The sequence below is a fragment of the Cygnus olor genome, chromosome 1 (genome assembly GCF_009769625.2).
Source record: "Cygnus olor isolate bCygOlo1 chromosome 1, bCygOlo1.pri.v2, whole genome shotgun sequence".
Lineage (NCBI taxonomy): Eukaryota > Metazoa > Chordata > Aves > Anseriformes > Anatidae > Cygnus > Cygnus olor.
The window spans coordinates 183,765,193-183,788,079 of NC_049169.1; the positions used below are offsets into that span (position 1 = coordinate 183,765,193).

A 22,887-nucleotide genomic window follows, 5' to 3' on the forward strand; every position below is an offset into this window, starting at 1 on the left:
AAGGAAAATTATCCCTGCAGAGATATGAGATGCTTACTGAAGAGTTATTTTCCAAATAAAACCTCTCAAAATGTGAATGAAAATTGAAAGCAATGAAGAAGCTTTTATTTTACAGAAATTACTGAAACTTTATATGTTACTCATTCTCCAGTCTTTTTACCATAGAGACCAGGTACAGTCCATTGGGTTTTCCAACAATGTCACAATGACATGAAAAATTACTGTGAGGATAAAGGTATTTCTCACAGAAAAAGCCCTCTGTGGATATGCAAACAACTGTTCCTGAAGAGCTGCTAGTTCCACACATGCAGAAGCACACAGCTATGCAATACAAGATCTGGGGAATTAGCAGGTGGTAGGGCTGGGAACACCAAATCGGTGTCTGCACTGTGCGTATCCTCGGATGTTGAGGTACCTGCTGGTGACACTGCCAGCCCCAGCCACCTTTTGTGAAGCCATGCTCCCCAGGGTGTTGGGTGTTGGGAGTTTGGCACACATGCAAACCGCAGCTGTCCTTCTGTCTCCTCGGTGTCTCAGTGTGAGCATGGGCTGCAGTCTCGTGGGCTGTGTTACAGGGGTGACCTGAGGTGCTCCTGCCAGGCTGCTCCGGTGGTCCATGACTGGTGCCTGCCCAGCAGCCCAGGGTGTGTGGAGAGTCAGTGTTATGGCACAAGAAAGCCCTTTGGGGGCATTCCAGAAATCAGAGAATCACAGAATGGTTGAGGTTGGCAGGGGCGTCTGGAGCTTCTCTGGTCCAACCCCTGTCCTAGCTGGGACATCTAGAGCAGGTTGCCCAAGGAGCATGTCTAGATGGCCTTTGAAGATCTCCAAGGAGGGAGACTCTTGGGCAACCTGTGCCAGTGCTCCCTCACCCATCCAATAAAGAAGTCCTTCCTGATGTTCAGACAGAACCTTGTGTTCCAGTTTGTGCCCATTGCTTCCTGACCTGGCACTGGGCACCGCTGAGAACATCTGATTCCATCGTCTTCTTTCCTTCACTTCAGGTATTTATAAACACCAATCCCCCTGAGCCTCCTCTTCTCCAGACTGAGCAGTCCCAGCTCTCCCAGCCTCTGCTCACAGGAGAGGTGCTTCAGTCCCTCCATCATCTTCATGGCCCTTTGAAGAGCTTTTGATTCTTTAGAGCTTTTAAACACAAAAAATTTCTAATGTATGGGAAGAAGTAGGACACTTACATGCCCTTGTGCATAAAATAATTTGCCAGAGGTGAAAGACTGAAAGCAGCAGAAAAGCTGGCGCCCAAGGAGGTGTTGTGAGGTGTGTGACCATGGGCCAGTGAAGCAACCTGCCCAGGTACTGACCTTGGTGCCCCACCACTCATTGCCTGTCCCCATGTCCCCCTGTGGCACCCACACTGAGCATGGGAGGAAAAGGGACCTTGTGCCTCCTGGGCGATGGTAATCCTACTTAACTTTTTGCTGCAGTATCACCCATTTGTGCCCAATTCACTGCCCTCTCTCATCAGAAGATGCTTTTCTGTCACTGCTGCCCATATCTTTCCCACCCCTGAGTGGTTCTTTTCCACTTTATTTCTACCTCAAACATTAGTTTGCATTTTTTTCAGACTGCATCTCATTCTGCTTCCTGCCATGCTACTGTTCTCACTAGGTGCCCTGGTATTATTCCTCTGTCCTGGCAGGTGTTTGAAGCTTGTCCTGGTTTAATATTATCTGCAAGTCTCAGTGTTTGCTTCCATCCTCTGAATCCTGATAAAGCTGTTTGGGAAAAGAGGACCAGTAAGGATTTAATCCATTTCATCAGCCTGGCATAGAAAAGACTTTTCTGGGAAACAAACAAACCAAAAAAAAGTCTGAAGTCCTCCAATACAGTAACGATGCTTTGCACTTATTTCTCACTCATCAGTCACTGCTGAGCCTGGACTCAGGACAGAAAACAAAAACAAAAACAACAACAAAATAAACATCTTCTGGCTACTGTTAAACCCTGAATTTGGGGCATGTAATCCTCTGCTGTAGCCACAGCGTGGGGCCGTTGTCTCTGGGAGCTTGCGAGGGGCTACAGACATGAAAAGGCCATTCAGCTTGGGAAGCAGCTGGGCTGCAGTTCGCACTGTTTCCTTAGACAACTGTGACAGATGCAGCAAAAACAGTCCCATCAAGGAGAATGGGAGGTGTATGGGACCTTCCCATGCAGATACCTTTCCCAGGGATCTCACTGAAAAGAAGACTAAAGGAAAAGAGCTCAAGTACGGCAGAACACAATGATGCTCCACGGGGATTCAGCCTCACCAGAGCCCCACAGGGCCAGATAGCAAAAGAAGAGAGCAAACAAACTGCATGTAAGGAGGGTAAGAGTCATTCCCAAGTTAAAGGGTATTTGGAGGAAAACCAGTCAAGAGTTTAAGCTTAGAGAGAAAAGCCTTTCGGGTGAGCTGGTAGACACAGAAGGGCTGAAATGAGAAAATTTATTCAATGGAATAAACCCTCTACACAGCTGCAGAGTAGCTAAGTGAAGTGCATGACACTATATCAAGAAGGGGATCAGAAAAATCTGTTAAAGGTGAGGAAAGGTAAATGTCATGGGTTAACCTGGCTGTGGGATCAGGGTGGCCAGCAGCATAAGAAAGTCTAATCTTAGAAACAGAGGCTACCATGGGCTTCAACAGGTACTTTTTGATTAAATATACCTAAAGAGAACATCTATGTCAAAGTACAGTAAAATATTTTTTTTTCTGTGTGATTGAGAAACTCCTTTATCCATGTTTTATTGTTATTTTTATTTCTATAGATTTCCAGGTATGCTTTGCAACTCTCTGAAGCCATGCACTCTTGGAGTCCTGTAGTACTGAGAGCTAATAGCACAATCCCAATCAGAGAGCTTAGTAGAAACCAAACCAAACCAAACCAAACCAAAAAAACCAAACCAAACCAAACCAAAACAAAAAAAACAAAACCCCATAACAACAACAACAACAACAACAACAAAAGGCCCAGGGCAAAAACTGCCTGTGAAATGTGAGCCCTCTCCACAAAAAGGCAGTGGAAAAGTTGGAAATGTGTGTGACTGCAGGCAGGAGAAAGAGCAGAGCAACTCTTTAATTACAAAATATTGAACAAATCATCCCCAGTAAAGATGTTGTTCGCTCAGCTCCAGAGATGGGAAAACACACCAGAGGAGGCACTGAGTTAGAAGCCACTGAGGTTTTGCACTGTCACTGACAGAATCACAGCTTGGGTGGGGGACTTCTAGGGACCACCTGGCCAACACCCCTGCTCAAAGCAGTGTCAGCTGCAGTAGGCTACCCAGGCCCATATTTAAACATGTGGATAAGAGCCATCTGGGGCCATCTCTTCTCCAGGTGAACAGTCCTGGCTCTCTCAGCCTCCTGAGGTGAGAGGTGCTCCAATCCTTTAATCAACCTCATGGCCCTTCACTGGATTTTCACCAGCATGTCCCCATCCCTTTTATACTGGGAAGCACAAAACTGGACCCAGCACTCCAGGTGTATCTGAGTGCTCCTCCTAATGCAGCCTCCTTTGCAGCAACATTGTATTGATGGCCCATGGCCAATTTGGGCCAGAACCATCAGATCTTTCTCTGAAGAGCTGTTTTCCAGCTGGTCAGCCCCCAGCATGTACTGGTGCATGGGGTTGTTCTTCCCTGGGGCAAAACTTCACGTTTTCTGTTGCTGAACTTCATGAGATTCCTCTCTGCCCACTCCTCCAAGTGTGTTGGTGTGTTAGTGACAGAAAGAAGGAGACAGAGAAAACACAGAATTTTGATGAAAATAAATAATCTAATCTGTTTTTCAATTTACCATCATGGAAAATCCCTGCAACTAGCTCAAGTGAACTCAAGGTCAGGTTCTCTTTTCTTTTTACCTTTCTTTTTTTTTTTTTTTTTTTTTCTTGAAGGCCGAGTGCTTAGCAATCCTCAAAATGGCATGTTGCTTTTTGCCTGTGGCTTCTCCTGATGCTGTTCTGCTGTATCCAACTTGTTTTTACTCAAATCTGTTCTGAGAAGAACAGGTGCAACTCAGCTGAAAACATGATGACTCTATATAGTCCCATATGTCACTGCAGAGTGGAAAAAAAAAAAGCTAATAGCATCTAATAAACTATGAAGCAAAATCAAATGTGTGTTTTCAGTCACCTTTTCTACTTTGTGCAAACTGAAAAAATAATTTTTGTTCTTGTGGAGTTTGATAATAGCTCATTGAACAAAGCCAATGGATGTTCAACAGTGTATTTAATATGAAACGTCTGTACATCCATAAACATAAACTAGTAAAAAGAAACATATCACTGGTAATAAATAACTCTCTCAGACTGCGGTCTCATCTCTGGTTTTGATTAAATTCCTGCATTTGCAGCAAAGGAAGCAACAAGTTTACAACTTTGTAGGTAAGAGAATATAGTTGAATGGCTGCTCTGTCTTGATTTAAAGTTCATTTATTTTTATCTACAAGTCAACAGAAAAATACATTCTGTTACAGATTTGGGGTTTTAAACAGCTTTCAGAAAGGAAATAATCTTTCCCAATGACTTTCCAATAGTAAACTCTTTTCCCCATCAATTACAGTGAAAAGCGACTTACAAGGAATTTTTGGCCAGATGAATAAAATATTCAAGAGACTAAATATATTCATAAGAACAGTTTGGCTCAGAGATTCTTTGGGCTTAATTCCTCTACTAGTCAGCAAATTCTTTGACCTTTGTAAGGAGCTAATCAACACCATAATTGATTACCACTTACCATGCTGTAGGTTCACTTTGAAAAATTGAAAACAGCAACTCCAACATCATCTGTATGTTGTTTGGCACGGAGCAGCTGTGTTTTTAATGATTATATTCACACTGGAGTTTCCAATTTCCTCTTTCAAAGACTGCATAGTTAATGACAGAATGTGCCTCGGTGATGACCCAGACCTAGATGTGCTCTTGCACCAGTAACAGATACAGCAGGGACATTTCCACACCCTTCCTCTGGTCTCGCCACTGACTTGGACACTGCCATTATAGGTGAATATGCATGGGCTTGAGGCAGGACTGGGCTGTGCTCATGTATTGCAACAAGGACTGCAAGAAGTAACACAGCACACTATAGAGCTGCAATCCTCGTAGATCACTTTGGGCATTTCAAGTCTTTCTTTTTTTTTTTGATCATTTGGTTTGATTTAATTCACAGATGACCACAGGACCCTGTACACAATACTACTAGTTATCCATTACACACCTCCTTAGTGTCAAAGCACAGGTCTGGCCGGCAACTACGCACATCCCTGTGTCCACCCCAGCATGCGTTCATGAAATTACAAGGCAAAATCTGCCCCAGTAAGCCTTCGCCAGCACAAGTAATATCTGTCCCTGCTGGCTCTGCATAAACGGGTACGAACATCTTGTGCCTAAAGAAAGGACAGTCACAGGTGCTATTCAGCTAGCAGCGATGGTCACAGTAAGCGGATCTAAAAGAAACCATCAGTTTGTACTGGTATCAGTCACGAACAGGCTGCATGATCAGCAAAGGATGGAAAGGAGTTGTGCGATATTTGTGATTCAGCAGCAAAAGCTGCCCCCCAGAGGAACAAGTCATTAGGCAAATTATATGCAGTGTGGTCCAAAAATATCTTTACACATTCAGCAGTGAGCACAGTTATTGTAGTCGCTTTACTAAATTAACCAAAGATTTCAGCAATTCAAAAACTGAAATACAGACACTTTATACAGAAAGATTTAAGTACAAATAAACCAAAGTAACATTCTTCAGGGAAAGGATTTTACTTGTGTTTCATAAACACCAATAAATACTGAAAAAGACAAGGAAATTACAAAAGAAACAATAGCAACAACTTTAAATTGTCCCAAGGACTATATTTATAATTTAAGCTAATTTTTGATACTTTTGCAATGGGGATTTAATCCAGAAGTTCTTATCTAATTAAAAATGAAAAAAAAAATAAAAAAATAAAAACAAACCAACAGAGTATTACTGATATAAAACCAGGAAAGGGGTCACAACTAGAGCAGAAAAATGACACATCTGGTTAGAACCATATTACAATTTGGCAGGAATACTAATGAACACCATGTATATGTGAGTAAAAGACAGCATCACAGTTACAGGCATGAAACAATGATTAAGAGTCGTTATCCAAAATGAAAAGCAACATTAGTAAAAGGCAAAATGAAGACTAGAAAAGGAAAGAAAGAAAAATAAGGAAACTTTAAAAGCCACCTCTTCATCATAGTCTTCTAAGGCAAATGTTGCATGCACTACCTCCCCGAGAAACAAGACAAAGCTTTTCCGTTCCCCTCATATTCCCCTTCATTTAGTTTCATGAAGAAAGGTTTGAAAGAGCAGACCGCTGGGAAGAAATACTACAGACTTCTAAATTAGTGAAAGAACTTCCAGCTTCACTGTTATATTCTGGGTAAGAGGAACTGGAAGAAATTATATTTTTCAGCCTCTGAAGTGCAATGATCAATAGCAAAAGGAGAAAAGCTAAGAGACTAAGGAATATAGAAACATAGACATAGACGTTAGATAAACGGCCAGGTGATGAATCCACGGAAGTTGAAAGGGATGTGGGATATAACTCCAGGAAAGTCCCATTTTCCATGTTTCCTACAAATCCAGATGAGGGGTCAGGTTCCGACATCTTGGGGTTTGCGTTTTAAAAATCACCACAGATCTTGGATTCGAAGGCAGTTTTAGCAGCATAACAGAGGGCTTATTTTAGATGAGCATTTTGCCATCACAACAAAGAGATGGAGTCAGCCAGTGATCAGATTTATCCTTTACTGATCAAACCCAAGAAAATGGAAGATTGTATCCTTCAGAACTGTGAGGAAAAAGAAAAAAGAAAAAAAAAAGTAAGATTAATTTACTAACAGATAACATGATTTTATGTGTACCTGAGACAACCCAATTCTTAAGAGTTATTCGTCCTTAGCACTGAGGTGCAATTCTTAAGGCATTAGCTAACTCCTATCTTTACATCTCTAAATGCTAAAATGCAGCAATAAGAGAATCCCACCCATCAACAAATTAAAATTGATCCATTCCAGGAATTGATCCCACCAGGAATTCTTTAACTGAGGAACAGCCCAATCAAAATAGCTTTGTATTTTATGTGGGAAAGATGTATTAGAACCCAAATTTGTTTTGTGGATAAAAGCTAATAAAGGAATGAAAAATCCCTCTCAAGTCACCAGCTTTTCAACCTAGAGGAAGGCTATTCAATGCCATGATGGATTCAACGACAGAATCCACTACCATTGCCCACTTATTCCATACTGTCTTGCCTGAGGTGACTAGAGTGAGAAAATCTGCCAGACCTGGCCTCTTACTATAGATTTATGAAGTGGATCAAATGGTTTCAAAGATCAAAATGCATCTTGCTCTCATGCTGCCAGGGTGATCTCAATGGCAGACACGTTTCAGTGAAGTGTTGCAGCTTTTGACACCCACGAGCAAATTCCTGAGAAAAGAAGCAGCCCTGGCAGCCCAGCAAACACGAGGGGTCTGTCTATGGGCAGCAAAGCTTTGCCTTCAGCCTCTTTGCGTTGAAACCTGGAAGCTCTGGTGCTGGCAAAGGTCAGACTAGAACAGGAGGAGCAGATCAGGGTATGCTGAGCTGCTTTTTTTCTTCTTTTTAAACTAACGTTGTCAATCCCCAAGTGCTGTCTGGAAGAGTAAGAGGAACCTTGGTGGTAAAGAATTGCTTGTAAAAAGCCTACATGCTGTAGCTGAATTGTACACAGAAACCCATTGCCTTTATTTCGACACAAAACAGATCATACAAGGTGTAAGTGGGGAACAAATGAAGCTCATTTTCTGTATGTAATTATCCACATGCAACCTTTCTATCCATCCATGGTCAACCTCTCACTGCAGATACTTGGCATGGGAAGGAAAGGTGCCCAGCTTTCCTCCGCACAAGGAAGACAATATCCATACAGACCTAAGTTCCCAACATCTTGACCTTGCTTTAGGGCTGGCTCTACACAGTTACCTCTAACTCCCAGCTAGAGGTTTTGAGGAAAATCCCACTGCTTTTCATGGCAACATAGATAGCAAACTGTCAGCAACAGTAAGAAAGACAGAATCAGGCCCTTAAAGTAAAGTCTGTGGTCTCTTTCTGTGTGTCACACAGCTGCTGAAGTCTTTCCATGGAAGCGTCCCAGCATTGTTGCAGGCAATGTTCTGCCTTCTAATTTTTCCTGTAACCATATTACATATATGTTCCATTACATATTCTGCTAACTTGATAAAGTTCCTCCTTCTTCAAGAGGGTGACATTTTTTAATGCTTGCTTTGAGCACAAAACCCCCAGTCTGAACTAAAAATCCCCAGGAAGGATTAGATACTTTTCTGCTGGTGCTGTTTCTTCTCAGGAAGCCTTGGAGATACCTGCTGAAAATGCTTTGCAGCCACTTAAGTTATTTGCCCAGGTACTCACTGTACTTCCATGCTGTAAATTAAATTTAGGAGGTTATGCTATAGGCCGTAAAAAGCCCTAAGAGCCCTGAGTGAACAAAGACTACGTAAAGGAGTAGGTAGAATCTAATCCTATATTTTAAAATTCTAATTTATTTTCTATACGTCAGAATGACATCTAAACCACTGCATAAAACAGGTCAAGACTATTCTTTGGTGTCACGGACAAGTTGCATGGCATACTGCATGAAGACATCTGAACTCCTTTTTATGCCTGTGGACAGGATGGCCAAGTCACAGCTGCCTTTGGGAATGAATGATGGCCATCCTAACCCTACATATGGCATGGCTTGGAGGGTGGTAGCTGGCCAAAACCATGCCAGGAAGTATGCTACTAATTCAACAGGAGAGATGATGACAGGCCTATGGCCCGGATTCATTTACTAGTATATTCACATCCATAATACTCTGATGGATAAAAGGTTACATTCCAGATGTTGTTTTATTGCAGAGCTTCTGGTAGTCTTAATCAAGCATCCCAACAGCCTACAAGATATGCAGGAGTGCAAAAGTGCATCTGCAAATGCCAGATAAAATATTCTTACCCTTGTGGTATACAACTTATACAGATGTATAAAATATATTTAAGGAAACCGATTTTATAACTCTAATAGTATTTACCCCAACAAGAAGCAGTATTTATTGTACCTTGTGAAATGAATCACAATACACTGAACAGAGAGATCCTTATGAGATTATACTCCTTTTGAACTATCTTTAATTCAGTGATCCAAAATTAACTAATGGTACAATACATGTTCATTTCATGTTCTGGAAGTAGTTAAGTGTCTTAAAGCTAATTTATCCTTTTTAAGAGATAAGCTTTGATATAGAAGATGTTTATCCTTGATTACTCATTGTAATGAAAAGCAGATCCATTAATAATTGAATTTCTCTATAATAACTTAAGGAATTAATTCACATAAATTCTTTAATATGGCAGAAGTTAAAAGCCTTTAAATTCTTCACAAATTTGAAATCTGCTCTGTTCTACTTTTACCCTTAATGGTTTTGGCCCTGGTACAAGGAAGAGCTCCAACATAGGACTTCCTTTGAAGTGAGCAGAAAATTTATGGTCTTAAATAGGACTAATCAGAATCTTACAGTTAAGCAGAGATGTGAGTGCTTTGCTAGATCAGAGCCTTTATAGGTTTTACAATGTCAATTGGGCTATTTTTAACTGAGTATTTTGTGGTGAGATCAGAGGCTCTGTAAACTCTGATTCCAAATGACTATGGTCCAGATCCTCATTGCCCCACTTACACTGCACAGGGATGTGATATGCAACTGGATCTCATCTAAAATAAAGCTTCAGCTAAAGTGACTCTTCAGGTGATGTTTTAGGAAGAAAAAAAAAAAAAGGGTTGTTTTAATTATACATTTCAAATACAAGAAACGTAAAGTCCTGCTCATCCTAAAAGGATTTTTACAAACCATCTGTACCCTGCTGAAGTAAATTAACAGCAACGTCCTATGGAAGTGTGAACATATGAGCTCATAACATCTGCATAGCATTCATAGGAAAGGTACAAATGTGTACAGAAATAAAACAGGTCCAGTCCTGATCCCTGATGAAGTTCCCTGGTGCTATCCCAGCACTGCAAAAAAGGCTGGAGATCAGCCAGGGTGGCTCAGCTGCCAGCTGCTGGGCCGTGAGGGACAGGGGCGCAAGAGTAGTTTGGACTGAGACATGCACAAACCTCTGCCACAAGGCACATCAGACCTCCCAGCCTTGAAGAGCAGCTTTATTCAGTGCACTACAGCTACCAGGTCCCTGCTTCTTCCAAGACAAGAAGATAAGCTGTACAACCATTTTTCTCTCTCCTGGGGCCTAATCCTCCCGAAGGAAGAGTCCCCAGAGAAGCCAGATGTTGGCTTAATCTTCTTCCTTGGTAAATGGTTTCGTGTATTTCTGAAAACTAAATAGAACAACATCACGGCCAAACCTGGTCCCAGAAAAATGATTAGCAAGTTTGTCACTGACTTCAGAGTATAATGAGAAAATTGACTCAATATCTGTGATGTAGCTGGATCCAGATGACCTTCTCAGAGGCAACTATGTCATTCCAGGACAGGGACGTGCAGCTTGAAGAGGCTTCATGAGTCATCAAGCCCAACCTGACTGCTGTCCCAGGCCATACTCTGTCTTTCCAACCCTGGCTGAGTTCTCGCCCTATTACTCCACTGTTACACAGCCTGCTGCTCTGATGGACAAGCTGCTGATACAGATTCACTCATTTTAGCAAAACTACTCCTTGCATCAAGAAGGCACAGACTCCACCTCCACTCTCTGCTAGTTTTAGATATAAAAGAGAAGAAAACCTTATTCTGTTACTTCAATCCCCAAATAGGCGTGCCAGCACACAAGGAAAGGCTTTGCTAGATACATGGTGTCATTTGCAAATGCTCACTTTTCAAACAGAACCATTATGCAAGTATTATCCCACAGTTTCACATTGTTCATCCATTCATGTCCTCTGTATAAATCACTTTCCACAGATGATACCCACTCTTATTCCAAGGGCAGGGCTACCTCATGGATACTGCAGGCAGCCTCAGTTGCAGCTTTTCATCTTTTCTTCTATCCATGGTAAGGGGGAGACAGACAAAATGACCTTCACCAAAAGTAAGGCAAACGGGGGAGGCGAGGATTAAGTAAATTGTCAACACGTAAGAGCTAAATCCCAGCTGATGTGAAGTATCATGTCTGGGTAGCTGCGCCAAAACTATCAACTGTTTGCACCTTTGATGGCACCTGTCATAAAACTTATTTCTTCAGAACACTGCAGAGTGGTCAAGGGGAGAGGCCTCGCTAATTAGCATATGCCCTGAGTGCCAAATTATATGTAACACATGCAATTTAATCTTGAGCATCACTGAGACATCAGTCATCTCCCTCTTCAGTCTAAGGTGAATTTCAAACAGGGCTGCAGTACTCTCCCAAGATGGCATGGAGTAAACAGAGAGCTTTTGCATAGCCCCAGGATCATAAATCCTTTACCTTCCAGTTGCCTGTATTATATTTCTCTGCATATCTTGATGCAACAACTCTTACTTCAGACACACTGAAATATAATTTAATGGTGCATGCTCACAAACACCAAGGCCCTAAAACATGAGGAACATGAGGTCTTTTCCGACCTAAATGATTCTACGATTCTATGATTTTATTTGGAGTTTATCAGCCACAGGTAAATGCTTTGTTTTCTTGGTTCTTCCTGGCTTTCTGTGACTACAGGCTGTGAAATACCTTGGCCATTTCAGAGGCTTCAAAGTGTTTAAGCAGAGAGACAGACATCAAAGAAAATCAGTGTTTTTATGCTTGACAAACTAAGATTTTTGTCCTGATCTTCCATCAGCTCTTCCTCTGCAGGTAGAAGGTATCCTAAAAAGTCATTTTCTTATTGTAAACAACTCCTAACAGCGGAGGGCTTAATCTACCTTTACAACAGTTACAACAGTGAGCTCCCTTTTCCCTTCAGACATCAATATGGGACACATCAGCTTTCCTTCCCTAAAAGCTAGAAACCCTTTTGGCTGATTTCAGCCCAATGTATACACAGAGGCAGAGGATGAAAGCAACGTAAAAATTAGATTTCTACAACTTCTTTAAAACAGATGGTTCTGGGGAGAGCAGGGAGTCGCTCAATGACCCAACAAGGGACTGGTGAAGCTCACCCATGGGCATCTGCCCAAGGAGCCTTGGGACACCAGGCTTCATTCCCCCTGCATGCACTGTCCTCCTGAGGATCCAGTTCCCCAGCTTGCATACACATGTGTCTCGAGGGACACAGAGGTGTGGGTGGAAGAAGCACAGCCCCACCACTGATCACACGTGGGAGGCAGGGGGAAGCACAGAGGGAGTCAGGGATGCGGCTGCTCCTTCCACTGCTCACAAGTCCTCCAAGGAGCCTCATACAGATGCTAGGTAACACAAGGGACAGAAACAAATCTTCCTGTTTGCATTCATTTCTGCTTTCTTTTAGAAACCAAATACCAGCACTGGACATCTTGTGCAAATAGCACAGTAAGGACCCATGGGGACACACTTTGAGTGGTCTCTGTGGAACAATATGCCCACGAAGGATGACCTGGGACCATCCCCTTGATGATGATCTGGTGGCTAGCTAAAGGCACTGAAATTACTGACTGTTAATCTGGCTAGGAAATGGCTAGGAAAGGGAGATCAGTTGCAAGATGGTACTCCGGCTCTGAGCAGCAATTACACGCTCTGTATTATGCAGACAGTTCTTTGTTTTGAATAGGAGAGGGGAGGCAGAGGACTTTCATTAAAGATGACACTGATTATCTCTATTAAAGGACTCATGAGTGTGTTCTCTGCTCTCTTTTGCCCTTTTGGAAAGTTGGAGCAAGGAGTGGACAGATAATGATATCATCCCCTTGTGACCTGAAAAAAACACCATCTCCTTTGTTCAGCGTTAGAGCAGATAGAGCAGGATAGTAATTGTGCAGACTCCCAGAAGAGAGCCCAGACGATGCCACTTAAAACTTCCTGATGTTTAAAGCTGTCCCCATTTCCAGTCCTGTTATCATGTTTTTATCGCTACTTCCAAAAGCTGGCAGCAAGTTTTCACTAGATCTGTTAAAAAGATTACGATTTCTCATGACCTTTGCTAATTTGATCTACGGATGAAGGCCAGCAAGCTTCTGGTTTAACTTTTCCATCTTCCTCCCCAACACCTTTGTTTTATGCATTTATTTCCTTAGTATATAGGACTGAACCACCACATATAGTCCTTCCAACTAACATGCAACACAAAACATTTATTGCCATTAAAATACTTTTACATGCTCATACCAAAGGACCGAATTAACTTTACATACAGGGAACCCTCCAGACATGAAAGTCAGTTTGCTCTAGACTGGGAAAATGTAGCAGTTTAGCATCTTGCAGCTGAATCAGACAATAGTGCTAGACAAAAGAGAAGTTAGCAATATTTTACTCATTTGAAAATGTAGAATGATTAGGTAAGAAAGGCAAACAATGACTGCTCACTTGGAGTTTAGCAAGAATATGATCCTTAATGCTTCTTATTCTTGCATAAATGCCTTTGGCAACTTGAAAGACCACAAGTAAATAGGGTGCTGTTTCTTCATGGCCCCGGACCCCTCCAGGAGCATTGAATTCCTTTGCCACTCTGCGTGGGAAACAGGATTGGTCACCTACTGACTCAATAAAATGTGCACACAAGGAAAAGGAAAAACTATTTCCTGCCACAAGCAAGGTCTTCCCTTTAATTTATGATCTAATTTCATCTTTTATTATGATCTAATATGATTTAAATGTATGATTTTTAAAATCTAAGAAGACAAGAGCCCAGATGGCTTGGTTGCAGGTTAAAATCAAGTTATATTTTGTTTGGGGTTTTGTGTGGGGCTGGGAAAAGGAAACTCTTGGAGACATAAGGATATTTAATTCATTCAAATAGGCTTAAATGCCTTTATCATTTACATTTCCCATGGATCTCCACACTACACAGTTATTTATATCAATGTAAAGCAAATACATCATGACCTGGGACCAAACCCAGAGCTTCTACCCCTTCAGTCACTGCCAGATGAATCTGCTTCTATAAAGTATGAGAAAAACAAGCAATGAGAAGGAATAAAATACTTACAAGCAGGATGGTATAGGGATGTAGGACAAATGTCCAACGCGCAGGATGTGGATGGTTATCACGCCCAAATCTAAAGGGACTGCATGCTGAGAAGAGTGCCTATAAAAAAGCAAATCAAAGCCGAAGAGTTTAGTAATAAATACATTAATTAACCCCCCCCAAAGAAAAAAAAAAAAAACAAAAACAACCAAACAAACAAAAAACAAACAGGGATGAAAAGTGGCAGAAATTTCAGGGTAAAACAAAAAGAATGGAGTCCTGGCATGTTTTTCATTTCTGCTAGCCACATCCTTCTGCTGTCCAGCTACAGCACTGCATGTATAATAAAAAAAATAACATGCTTCTCTCTTGATCTCCTCTTTACAGACATGTCTTGATAACACCCTGCCCCTCTTCTTTTGCAAAGTGCTCCTGCACCAAGACAGCCTGCTGTCACCTGGTGCTGCTTTAAGCACTGGAGCTGCGCATCTACATTCCAGTTCATTTCACGTCATCACCTAAAGGCTTCTGCCAGGAATCAGGTCTTTCTGGATTACACACCATTATTTATTTATACTCTTTATTTCAGACAAACTGCAGTTTAAATTCACTTACCTGAAACCCACCGTCTGAATATTGTATGTGCACAAATACAGCTAGCAGATTTTTGCATGCTAAATTCACTCAATACTGGCCCCTGAACTGTCTTTAATAAAGCAAACTAAATTGATTTTATGTTTGAAGAAACAATCCCAGACAATATAGATTAAAGCAAAAGTATGGCCACTTTCAAGACGATCTTCTCCTCCAGGAAAGAAAAGACGCTCGTACAGTCATTATCCGTCTCAAAGCGCTACCCTTTCAGCACATTTGGTTTGAACTGCATTAGAGAAGCAGATCTCTGGGGATGAATGTTAATGCATTGTTATGTTGCTTTCATCCCTTCCATCACTGAATCACTTATGGTTTAAGCCAGTCCAAGTTCAATAAAGAAAATTATCTAGTGCAGCTGTTAAAAGTCAGCATCGTTGAAATGCAAATGTTTTGATAACATTGCACTTGATAACATTGACTATGTTATGATGTTCCACCCAAGGAGAGGCAGATGGCTTCCTGATCACCTCCCAGCCTGGGAAGAGAGGTGTGTGGCTGCAAGTAAGCCCTCAGGTCGGCTTCCCCAGGGACAGACCCAGCTGGTGCCTGGATGTGAGGGCTGTGCACCCCAGCACCTGCCCAGGAGCATGTCGGCTGAGGCAGGTGCTGCTACTGCCATGGAGAGGGGATGCAACAGCCCCCACAAACCTTTTCTCTTGTAAATCTGCCTCATGTAATAAAGAGCTCAATCCCATGCCCCACAGTTTCATCTGCTCATAGCAGAGACCCTTTCCCTTCCCTTTGTTTCTTTCAGAATGGATGTCTTGGGGAAGGAGGCACAAACCTCTGCAGCAGAGACTTTATCTTCAGACATGACAAATATAAATGGTTTTGCTTCTTTTCCAGCTCTCCTTTGTCTCTGCAGGATCTTCTTTAGCACATCTCTCCCGACATGCACCGAGCACTGCTCTTGCCCGTCCAGCCCTTCATGCAACACAATGCCCCAGTCCCCAGCAAGGCGAAGGGAAGAGAGCCTGCGAACTCTTGAGCTGATTAAACACACCAGAGATGCAGCGTGAAGCACAATGCATCCTCAAGGCTCTTTAAATGTCTGTATTCATATTCAAATGGAAAGCGTGCACAGTGAGACAGAGAGGTCTGAGCTTTTAATTACCTCCGAAGAATACAGAAATATTTGGACCAGAAGACCAAGAACCTAATATATGGGAGCCCCTTTGGCTTATGTAGTCCTTCATCCTTCTTGCACCAGTCTAATGCCCTTCACAGCTACTTTGAGGGTCTCAGTTACAGCAGTAGCCCCCAGGCTCATGCTGACCATGTTCTGACAGCAGGACTTGGCCTGACCACATCTGTCTCTCCCATTGTCAACGAGACACATGGGGAGCGGGGACCTAGCTGTTCCCGTGTTGCTCAGGATGTGAATGGGGCAAGGAGTCTCATCACTGTACATTTGGGAGATACAGCCGTCCGTATTTCTGCTTCCCATGGGAGCGAGAGTCTGAATCTCACCCAGTGGACACACAGTCACTGGGGAAATCAGTCTCCTGCCTGTGTTAGTTTGCTAAAGATATTTATTTCCCACTTCTGTTGAAAATTTCCTGCGGAAAAAAATGAGATAACTGGAAACAAATAAAAAAGAAATTCAAAATCCCATTCTCAGTCTGGTTTACCACAGCAAGTAGTCATATTTCATGTCTCGGTTCCCAGTCCCAGCTTATTCCCTTCCATCCCACTCTGAGCAGCTTTTGTTCCTGTTGGTCATCTTCAGCCAAATTCAACCCCAAGCAGAAACCTCAAAGGCATTTGAGCTCCTAAGGTTTAGTGACAACAGATGATCAGGAAGAGGAAACACTAAGGTTCAAACAGCCATTTGGTTCCCCCTGATGGCTTTAGATCTCTCTAATTGACTTCTGCAGCCAAACACAGCGACCCAGATGTCACTGCCAAAGCAACACACCCCTCCACGGGTACCCGTGGAGGCAGCAGGCTGGCAAGGAGGCCCAATGCAAGGGGAGACCATGCAGAGAGAGAAAATGATGGGATTGGGATTCCTTAATTTCTGCATTTATGGAGTGTCTTCTTGTCCAATCTCTTACGAACACAAATTCAAAATTTTTGTTTGAGATTATAGTGTGGGGTGGGATGACTGCATGTTTTCACGTGGCAAAACGAAAGGAACGCAAACGCATAATTTTCATTTAAAGCCCACTTCCCTTGGTGGAAGGAGTATATGAAAATATTGCAGCTGCTCCTGCCTTTTCTTCCCTTTCTCTGCTGCGTCACCCCGCTCCCTTTGCCCCTTCTTGCAGAGGCTGCAAGTGGCCCTGTGGAGGATCCCACCAGCACTGATGAGCCTCTCTGGACAAGAAGCCACCCAGCATGCGTGTGTGGATGCAATTACCTCAGAGCAAACAGAAATTAATTAAGCTTTGCTAGCTTGTGTCTGATTCTTAACAGCAGCTCCCGATCACCACCTTCTGTATCCAATGCAAGGGAACTGGCGCTGGGCTCCACGCCTCTGGCCAAAGGGCCGGAGGGCAGCTGGCTCTCCCTGAAGCTGTGTGGACTTCTCACGGGGCAGTGTTCCAGCTCCTACGCATCGCTTACTCAGAGTAAAACCTGCCAGATAAACATTCAAGCCCCAGGGCAAGCAGTCATGATTATCAGGGCTTGCTTTCATTCTCCATTGCGCTCACCTGTGAAGCTGACAACTTGCAGGGCTCAGATCCGCTGGTTTGCATTCCTCCAGGGAAAACGGAGGAAAAAAAAAACTCAGAAAGATCAAGCACCATCCCCTTCACCTACCAGGAATACAGTCTAAGGGCTAAATGTGGGTAAATCTGGAAATGAATGGATCTCAGGTCTCTATTAACCCCAGCGGTGCCGCAGCACAGCATCCTGCCTGATGCTGGAGGAGGTGCTGGGAGCCCCCATTCCTGGTGCTCTGCAGGGGCCACATCCACCCCTGTGGTCACATCATCCCAGCAGGTTTCGGGAGCCCTCCCTGAAGGCTTCTCCAGGGGGCTCTGCTGAACACGAAGGGGCTCTCAGCCTGGCTAGTCAATAGGATTATTAGCCCTTAACTAATGACGTTGTGACGCAGGAAGCGGAATTCAGAGTAAAAAGAGAACACTTTTTTTACAGTAATATTCGGGTTACACCCTGGTTTCCATATATTTTGTAAAAATAGAGTACATGGTCCAGCTCAAGACCTAAAATGTCAAGCAGACTTTGTTTAAATCTCCTTAGGAATCGTGGCACAATATAAAGCTAGGACAGGCATTGTACAATGTATTCACCAGAAACCTTTGTTAATGCATCATTTTATTTCAGAAATTTTTCTCCTTCCGAAAACAGATACAATACCGACAATGTACTGAGGCTGAGAACTCAAATGCCAGGTGAATTTCAGGCACAGATGTACTATCACAGTGCCTCTGCTCGCTGTAACTCTGCTTCCCAACTCAGGTACCTGCTTTACCAAGAGGCATAAGGGGAGAACCTTTCCTTTTGATTCTCTGCATCCTCTCGACTGTATAACCAAAAATACTTCCATTCTTATTCTACCAACGCAGGCTGCATTGCCTCCCTCGACAAGGAGACTGGCATTACCATATCTACAGGTGTGTGCTTCACATGTACCTATTTTCACTGCTTGCACAGGGGTGTACAGTAACTTACACAAACACACAACGTTGCTGTGAACCATGCTGTGATGTGTAAGCATAAGGGGGCAGGGTTGCACCTGAAATGTCAAAAAGAGCAAGTGAAGATAACTAGCACTAATCACGGACCACGGAAGGGCAGCTTCTGCTGGTGGTAGATAGAGTCATCTGTGCAACACTGCCTCTCAGGTGTCCTGGCCTTAGAAGACACCGTTGTGCTCACATCCAGCCCCAGACTAATCCCAGTGACTGGGATGTGTGGCAGTGCAGGTGAGGGCTTGTCTCAGCATCTCACCAGGCAGCTGCTGAAGGCATAACAGCAAAAGCAAACGTGTTGGGACATACCAAGGAAATTAATGAAATGATGGACGAGGCACCCATAGGAAGCTACAGACAAGCGCAAGGCAAAGCTCGGGGAAATACAAAGATGATAGCCTGAGGGAGATGGATGCTGAGAGCACAGGCTGACCAGATCCCAGGGGTTTTGTCCTGAAAAAACATGAGAGGTGGGAGAGGTGGGATGCCATGTACAGGGGGGCTAGCCAGGATGCTTGAAAGTGAAGCCTGCAGCTGGCGTGTCTGATGTGGTGGAGACGGGGCAAAAACAGGACTGGCCACGAGGGGAGATGCAGCCGAAGCAGCAGGCACGGAGGTGGCTTTTTGCAGCAGCGCTGTGGATTGACCGAGTCATAACAGGATTTCCTCCGTGCCAACCAGGAAAAGGAGGCAACTGTAGTCATGAAGACACAAAGGGTGGAGTGCTGGCAAGAGGGTGTTACGGGGAGAGATGAAAATGTCATGACTTTTTAATTTTTAAATTCCAAGTCTCGAAACCTATCAGAAACATTGTATTTTTCAGTAACTTCTCGATGTGCTCTGTGCTTGAGCTAATTCCTCTTCTGCTTCTATGTAGACGGGGCGCCAGGAGGAAAACTGTGCTGCTTCCTGCCTTTGATGGGGAATTCGCAGAATACAATTTATAACTTGCACTGCACCACTAAGACCCAATTACGAACCAAGACATTTGGCAGACACAAGCTACCCCGGTCATCCTTTTACGTCTGAAAAGGTTAGCAAAATGCAAAAGGCAATAACTTCCTAAACCAAATATATCCACACACATGCACTCACCAACTTGGTGATGGTACTGGAGCAGACTTGGGTGCTGAAATAGCCCCGGACCCCTTCACCACCAGCTCGAGGTCCTACAGCATCTCTGCGGCTGCCAGCAATGCACAGCGAGCAGCAGGCTGCAGGCAGGCAAGCCTGAACGCCAGAGCTGGCAGAGGAAAGCCTGGGAAACATGAAGGAGGCGGGCGTGACATGCTGCTTCTTCCCTCACCTTGGGTGATGTGCATGGGCCAAGTCTGAGGGGAAGGTGGGAAAGGAAGGCAGCCGGTACCCAGCTACAAGCAGCAGTGCCCATCCCTGACGGCGACAAGCCTTTGTAGGCATTACAGCAGACAGAAGGACACCGGGGCTTTCAGGTCGTCCTTTGTTTCAGTCTGTTCAGGCTCAGAAAACTCAGAGCGGGGTCAAAATGACTGCAAAAGGCAAGATTGTAAGGGAACAGACATCCACCCTCCAGCCAGATCCCTTCTTAGAATAAAGCTGCCAGCACTATGTACCTCCTATATCTCCAGTTGTTACACATTTCTTCTATTCAGCTTTGTACCATTCTGCTACAATTACCTCTAAATTAAATTTAATGGTACTTACTATGCATTCCTAATTTTCTTTGCTTATATACATGTCAAGAATTTTGGCAAATGCTCAGGCTTTTACCACTGTTTTCATAATCTCCCACGGGCTCCTGTTTAGCATACGTGAGGTAGGAAGAGTTTGCTTCGCTTGCTTTCTGTCCCAAACATCCTTACCCCTACTGAGATGGTACTGCAACAGCCTGGAGCTCTTAGCTAGGCACAAAGTGGTTGGAAAAGACACATTTCTGTGCATCTATCCTGCTTTGTTTTAACACGTTGTGCTGTCTAAGCTCCACTCCTCTCCCGGCACGCAGGACAGGCGTTTTAGATTTATTTGCAGAGGGAGCAATTCCTTTGCCATCATCTTCCCGCAAACAATGTGAAAGAGCACACGCGTGGCAATCTTTGCTTTTGCCCAGAGAGCCGAAAACGTGCTTGCACAGCGATGACCCCACGCTCTGCACCATCAAAGCCTGCAGCATCTTGCCGAAAGAGAAACCGAACTGTGCCTCCCTTCCCTCAGCATCCCTCCTGCCAGAAGCAGCGCAGCCACGGCCCCACGCTCCTCCAGGGAGCCTCCTGCCCTCTCTGCCCCTGGCAAAAGCAATTTCTCCCAAACCAGAAAGTCTTCCATGCGAGCACTCTGACAGCCCATGGGGTCAATGAGGGCAAAACCAGGTTCTTGCCAAAACATCTTGGGGAATGACCAAAGGCAGGCCCAACGCGTTACCTAGGACAAACGGGTGTGCGAACCCAATGCCCTGATTGCGGCACACGAGGGGCCAAGCACCCCGGTGCCCCCGCGACCACCGACACCGGGTACAGGGAACTTTGTGGTGGCCCGGCTCCTGTCGGACCCAATAAATCACAGCAGGCTTTAGGAAGGATGGGAGATAAAAAATTATAATAATAATAATATAATAATAAAAAGTACCGACCTCCCTTAAAATAATAATTAAAGGGGGAAAAAAAAAAAAAAAAAAAAAGAAACCCCACAACACGATCTCAGAGAGAGGGCCAGCCCCAACGCCGCGGCTCCGAGCGCCCCCAGCCCGCGCCCCCCGCTCACCGCTCCCGGCTCCGGCTCCGCTCCCCCGTGCCCGGCTCCCGGCTCCCGCCGCCGTCCCGCACGGCCGCAGCGGCAGCGCCGCCCCCGGCCCGCCCCTCGCCCGTCCCCTGCCCGCGGGCGGCCGCCGGACCCCAGCCCCCGGGCGGGGAGAGGGCTGGTGGGGGGGGCTGGGAGCGGTGCTCGGGACTGTGGAGGGGGAGAAAGCCCTGCGAGGTGCTGGGGTGGGTGTCATAGAATCACAGAGTCATTAGGGTTGGAATAGACCTCCGAGATCATCTGGTCCAACCATCCCCCTACCACCAATGTCACCCACTAAACCGTGTCCCTAAGCACCACGTCCAACCTCTCCTTGAACACCCCCAGGGACAGTGACTCCACCACCTCCCTGGGCAACCCGTCCCAATGCCTGAGTGCTCTTTCTGAGAAGAAATGTCTCCTCATTTCCGACCTGAACCCCCACTTCTCCTAACTGCTACTTGCATTGTGCAAGCCCCCGCCACCTCTAGCCAGACCCGTAACAAAGCCTGCTGATGTACTGCATGCGTCGCCCCACACCTCGCAGGGCTGGCCCTTTCCCAAAGCAGCCACCCCACCAGGATGCCACAGGGACAGGTCACAGCACCACAGCCGGGAGCTGGGCCCCGCAAAGGGCTGGGTTAGGGCAGCGGTCTTTTTTGCCCCAGGAGATGAAAAGTTGCAGGTGTCTCTCCAAAAACTCTTCCGAGTTCTCAGGCCAGCTGCTGAGGCCCTCAGGGATACTTAGGCATCGTTTACACAAGGGTAAATGAATAGTTGTGCCAAGACCAACTGCTATAATGCCTATAAAGTAATGTAAATGAGAACAAAATCCGCCTTTCCTAGTTTGTTTGGAGAATGACTTACCTGCAGATATCACATACTTTGGAATCAAATATTGAGAAAATGCTACCTGGCTGGGACCCGTTCCTTGCAGGGGACGCCGTGGGAGAGGAGGCTCAGCTGGCTTCTGGTGCACTTGTCTGAGCCACTCTGATTTTTTTATTTTTTATTTTTTTGGCCGAATGACTTTACTGTGGGTTATAAATCAGTGGCGAGCAGTGTGAAGAGCAGATGGGGAGTTTAATGCACCCTCCGCAGCTCAGCCTTGTGTCTGGCTAATGTCCACGTGCAGCTCTGAAAAGGATGTTGGAAAAGGTTGTTCTTCATTTTAAATTGCTCTTTGGGAGCTGCGCAGTTTGTGATGTGCTGCGGAGGCACTTCTGCGAGATGTGCTTTCTTTCACACAGTCTACGTGGTTCCAGGAGAAGAGCAACTTGGGATGCCTGGAAACAAAGCCGGTGTGGGGGGAACAATGCACATGAATAAGTAAGTAAAATACAAATCTGAAAGGGAAAATTATTCCCAAAGAACGAAACAAATTTCTCTCTGAGTTCAGTGGCATACAAAAAAAAAAAAAGATGGGTTTGGCTTTCAGAAGGCAAAAATCCCCTTTCAATATTTCAGCTATGAAAAGGGAAGTCAGGGGTTTTGTTTGTTGGGCTGGTTGGTTTGATTTTAGGTTTGGCGTATGAACACAGACAGGAAAGAGTATCAGAGGGCCCTGATATCCCTAATCCGAAAGCAGAGCACTGGCTCAGCTCAGCTGGCAACCTCTGCAGAAAGGGGTGCATGTAGCAGTGGCTTACTGACTGCATGAGCTATTGGAGCGATAACACACGAAACCTGTTGAAACTGTAAGGAAAGAAGTATTGTAGACA

General features: G+C 44.6%; 1 protein-coding gene across 3 annotated transcripts; it reads right to left on the bottom strand.

The window, feature by feature from the left end:
* Positions 1–4,234: 4,234 nt before the first annotated feature.
* On the bottom strand, positions 4,235–22,142 carry SERTM1 (serine rich and transmembrane domain containing 1). Of its 3 annotated transcripts, none has more exons than XM_040543555.1 (3): positions 22,080–22,142; positions 14,121–14,219; positions 4,235–6,823 (listed from the first exon to the last, which is right to left on the bottom strand). In XM_040543555.1, the coding sequence occupies exon 3, from the start codon at positions 6,638–6,640 to the stop codon at positions 6,317–6,319; it is 324 nt and encodes a 107-aa protein (XP_040399489.1). In that variant the 5' UTR covers positions 6,641–6,823; positions 14,121–14,219; positions 22,080–22,142; the 3' UTR covers positions 4,235–6,316. The 3 variants fall into 3 exon arrangements, with proteins under 3 accessions (XP_040399489.1, XP_040399493.1, XP_040399496.1); XM_040543559.1 differs by lacking the exon at positions 22,080–22,142 and adding an exon at positions 21,152–21,199; XM_040543562.1 differs by lacking the exon at positions 22,080–22,142 and adding an exon at positions 19,511–19,554.
* Between the last annotated feature and the right edge of the window lie 745 nt (positions 22,143–22,887).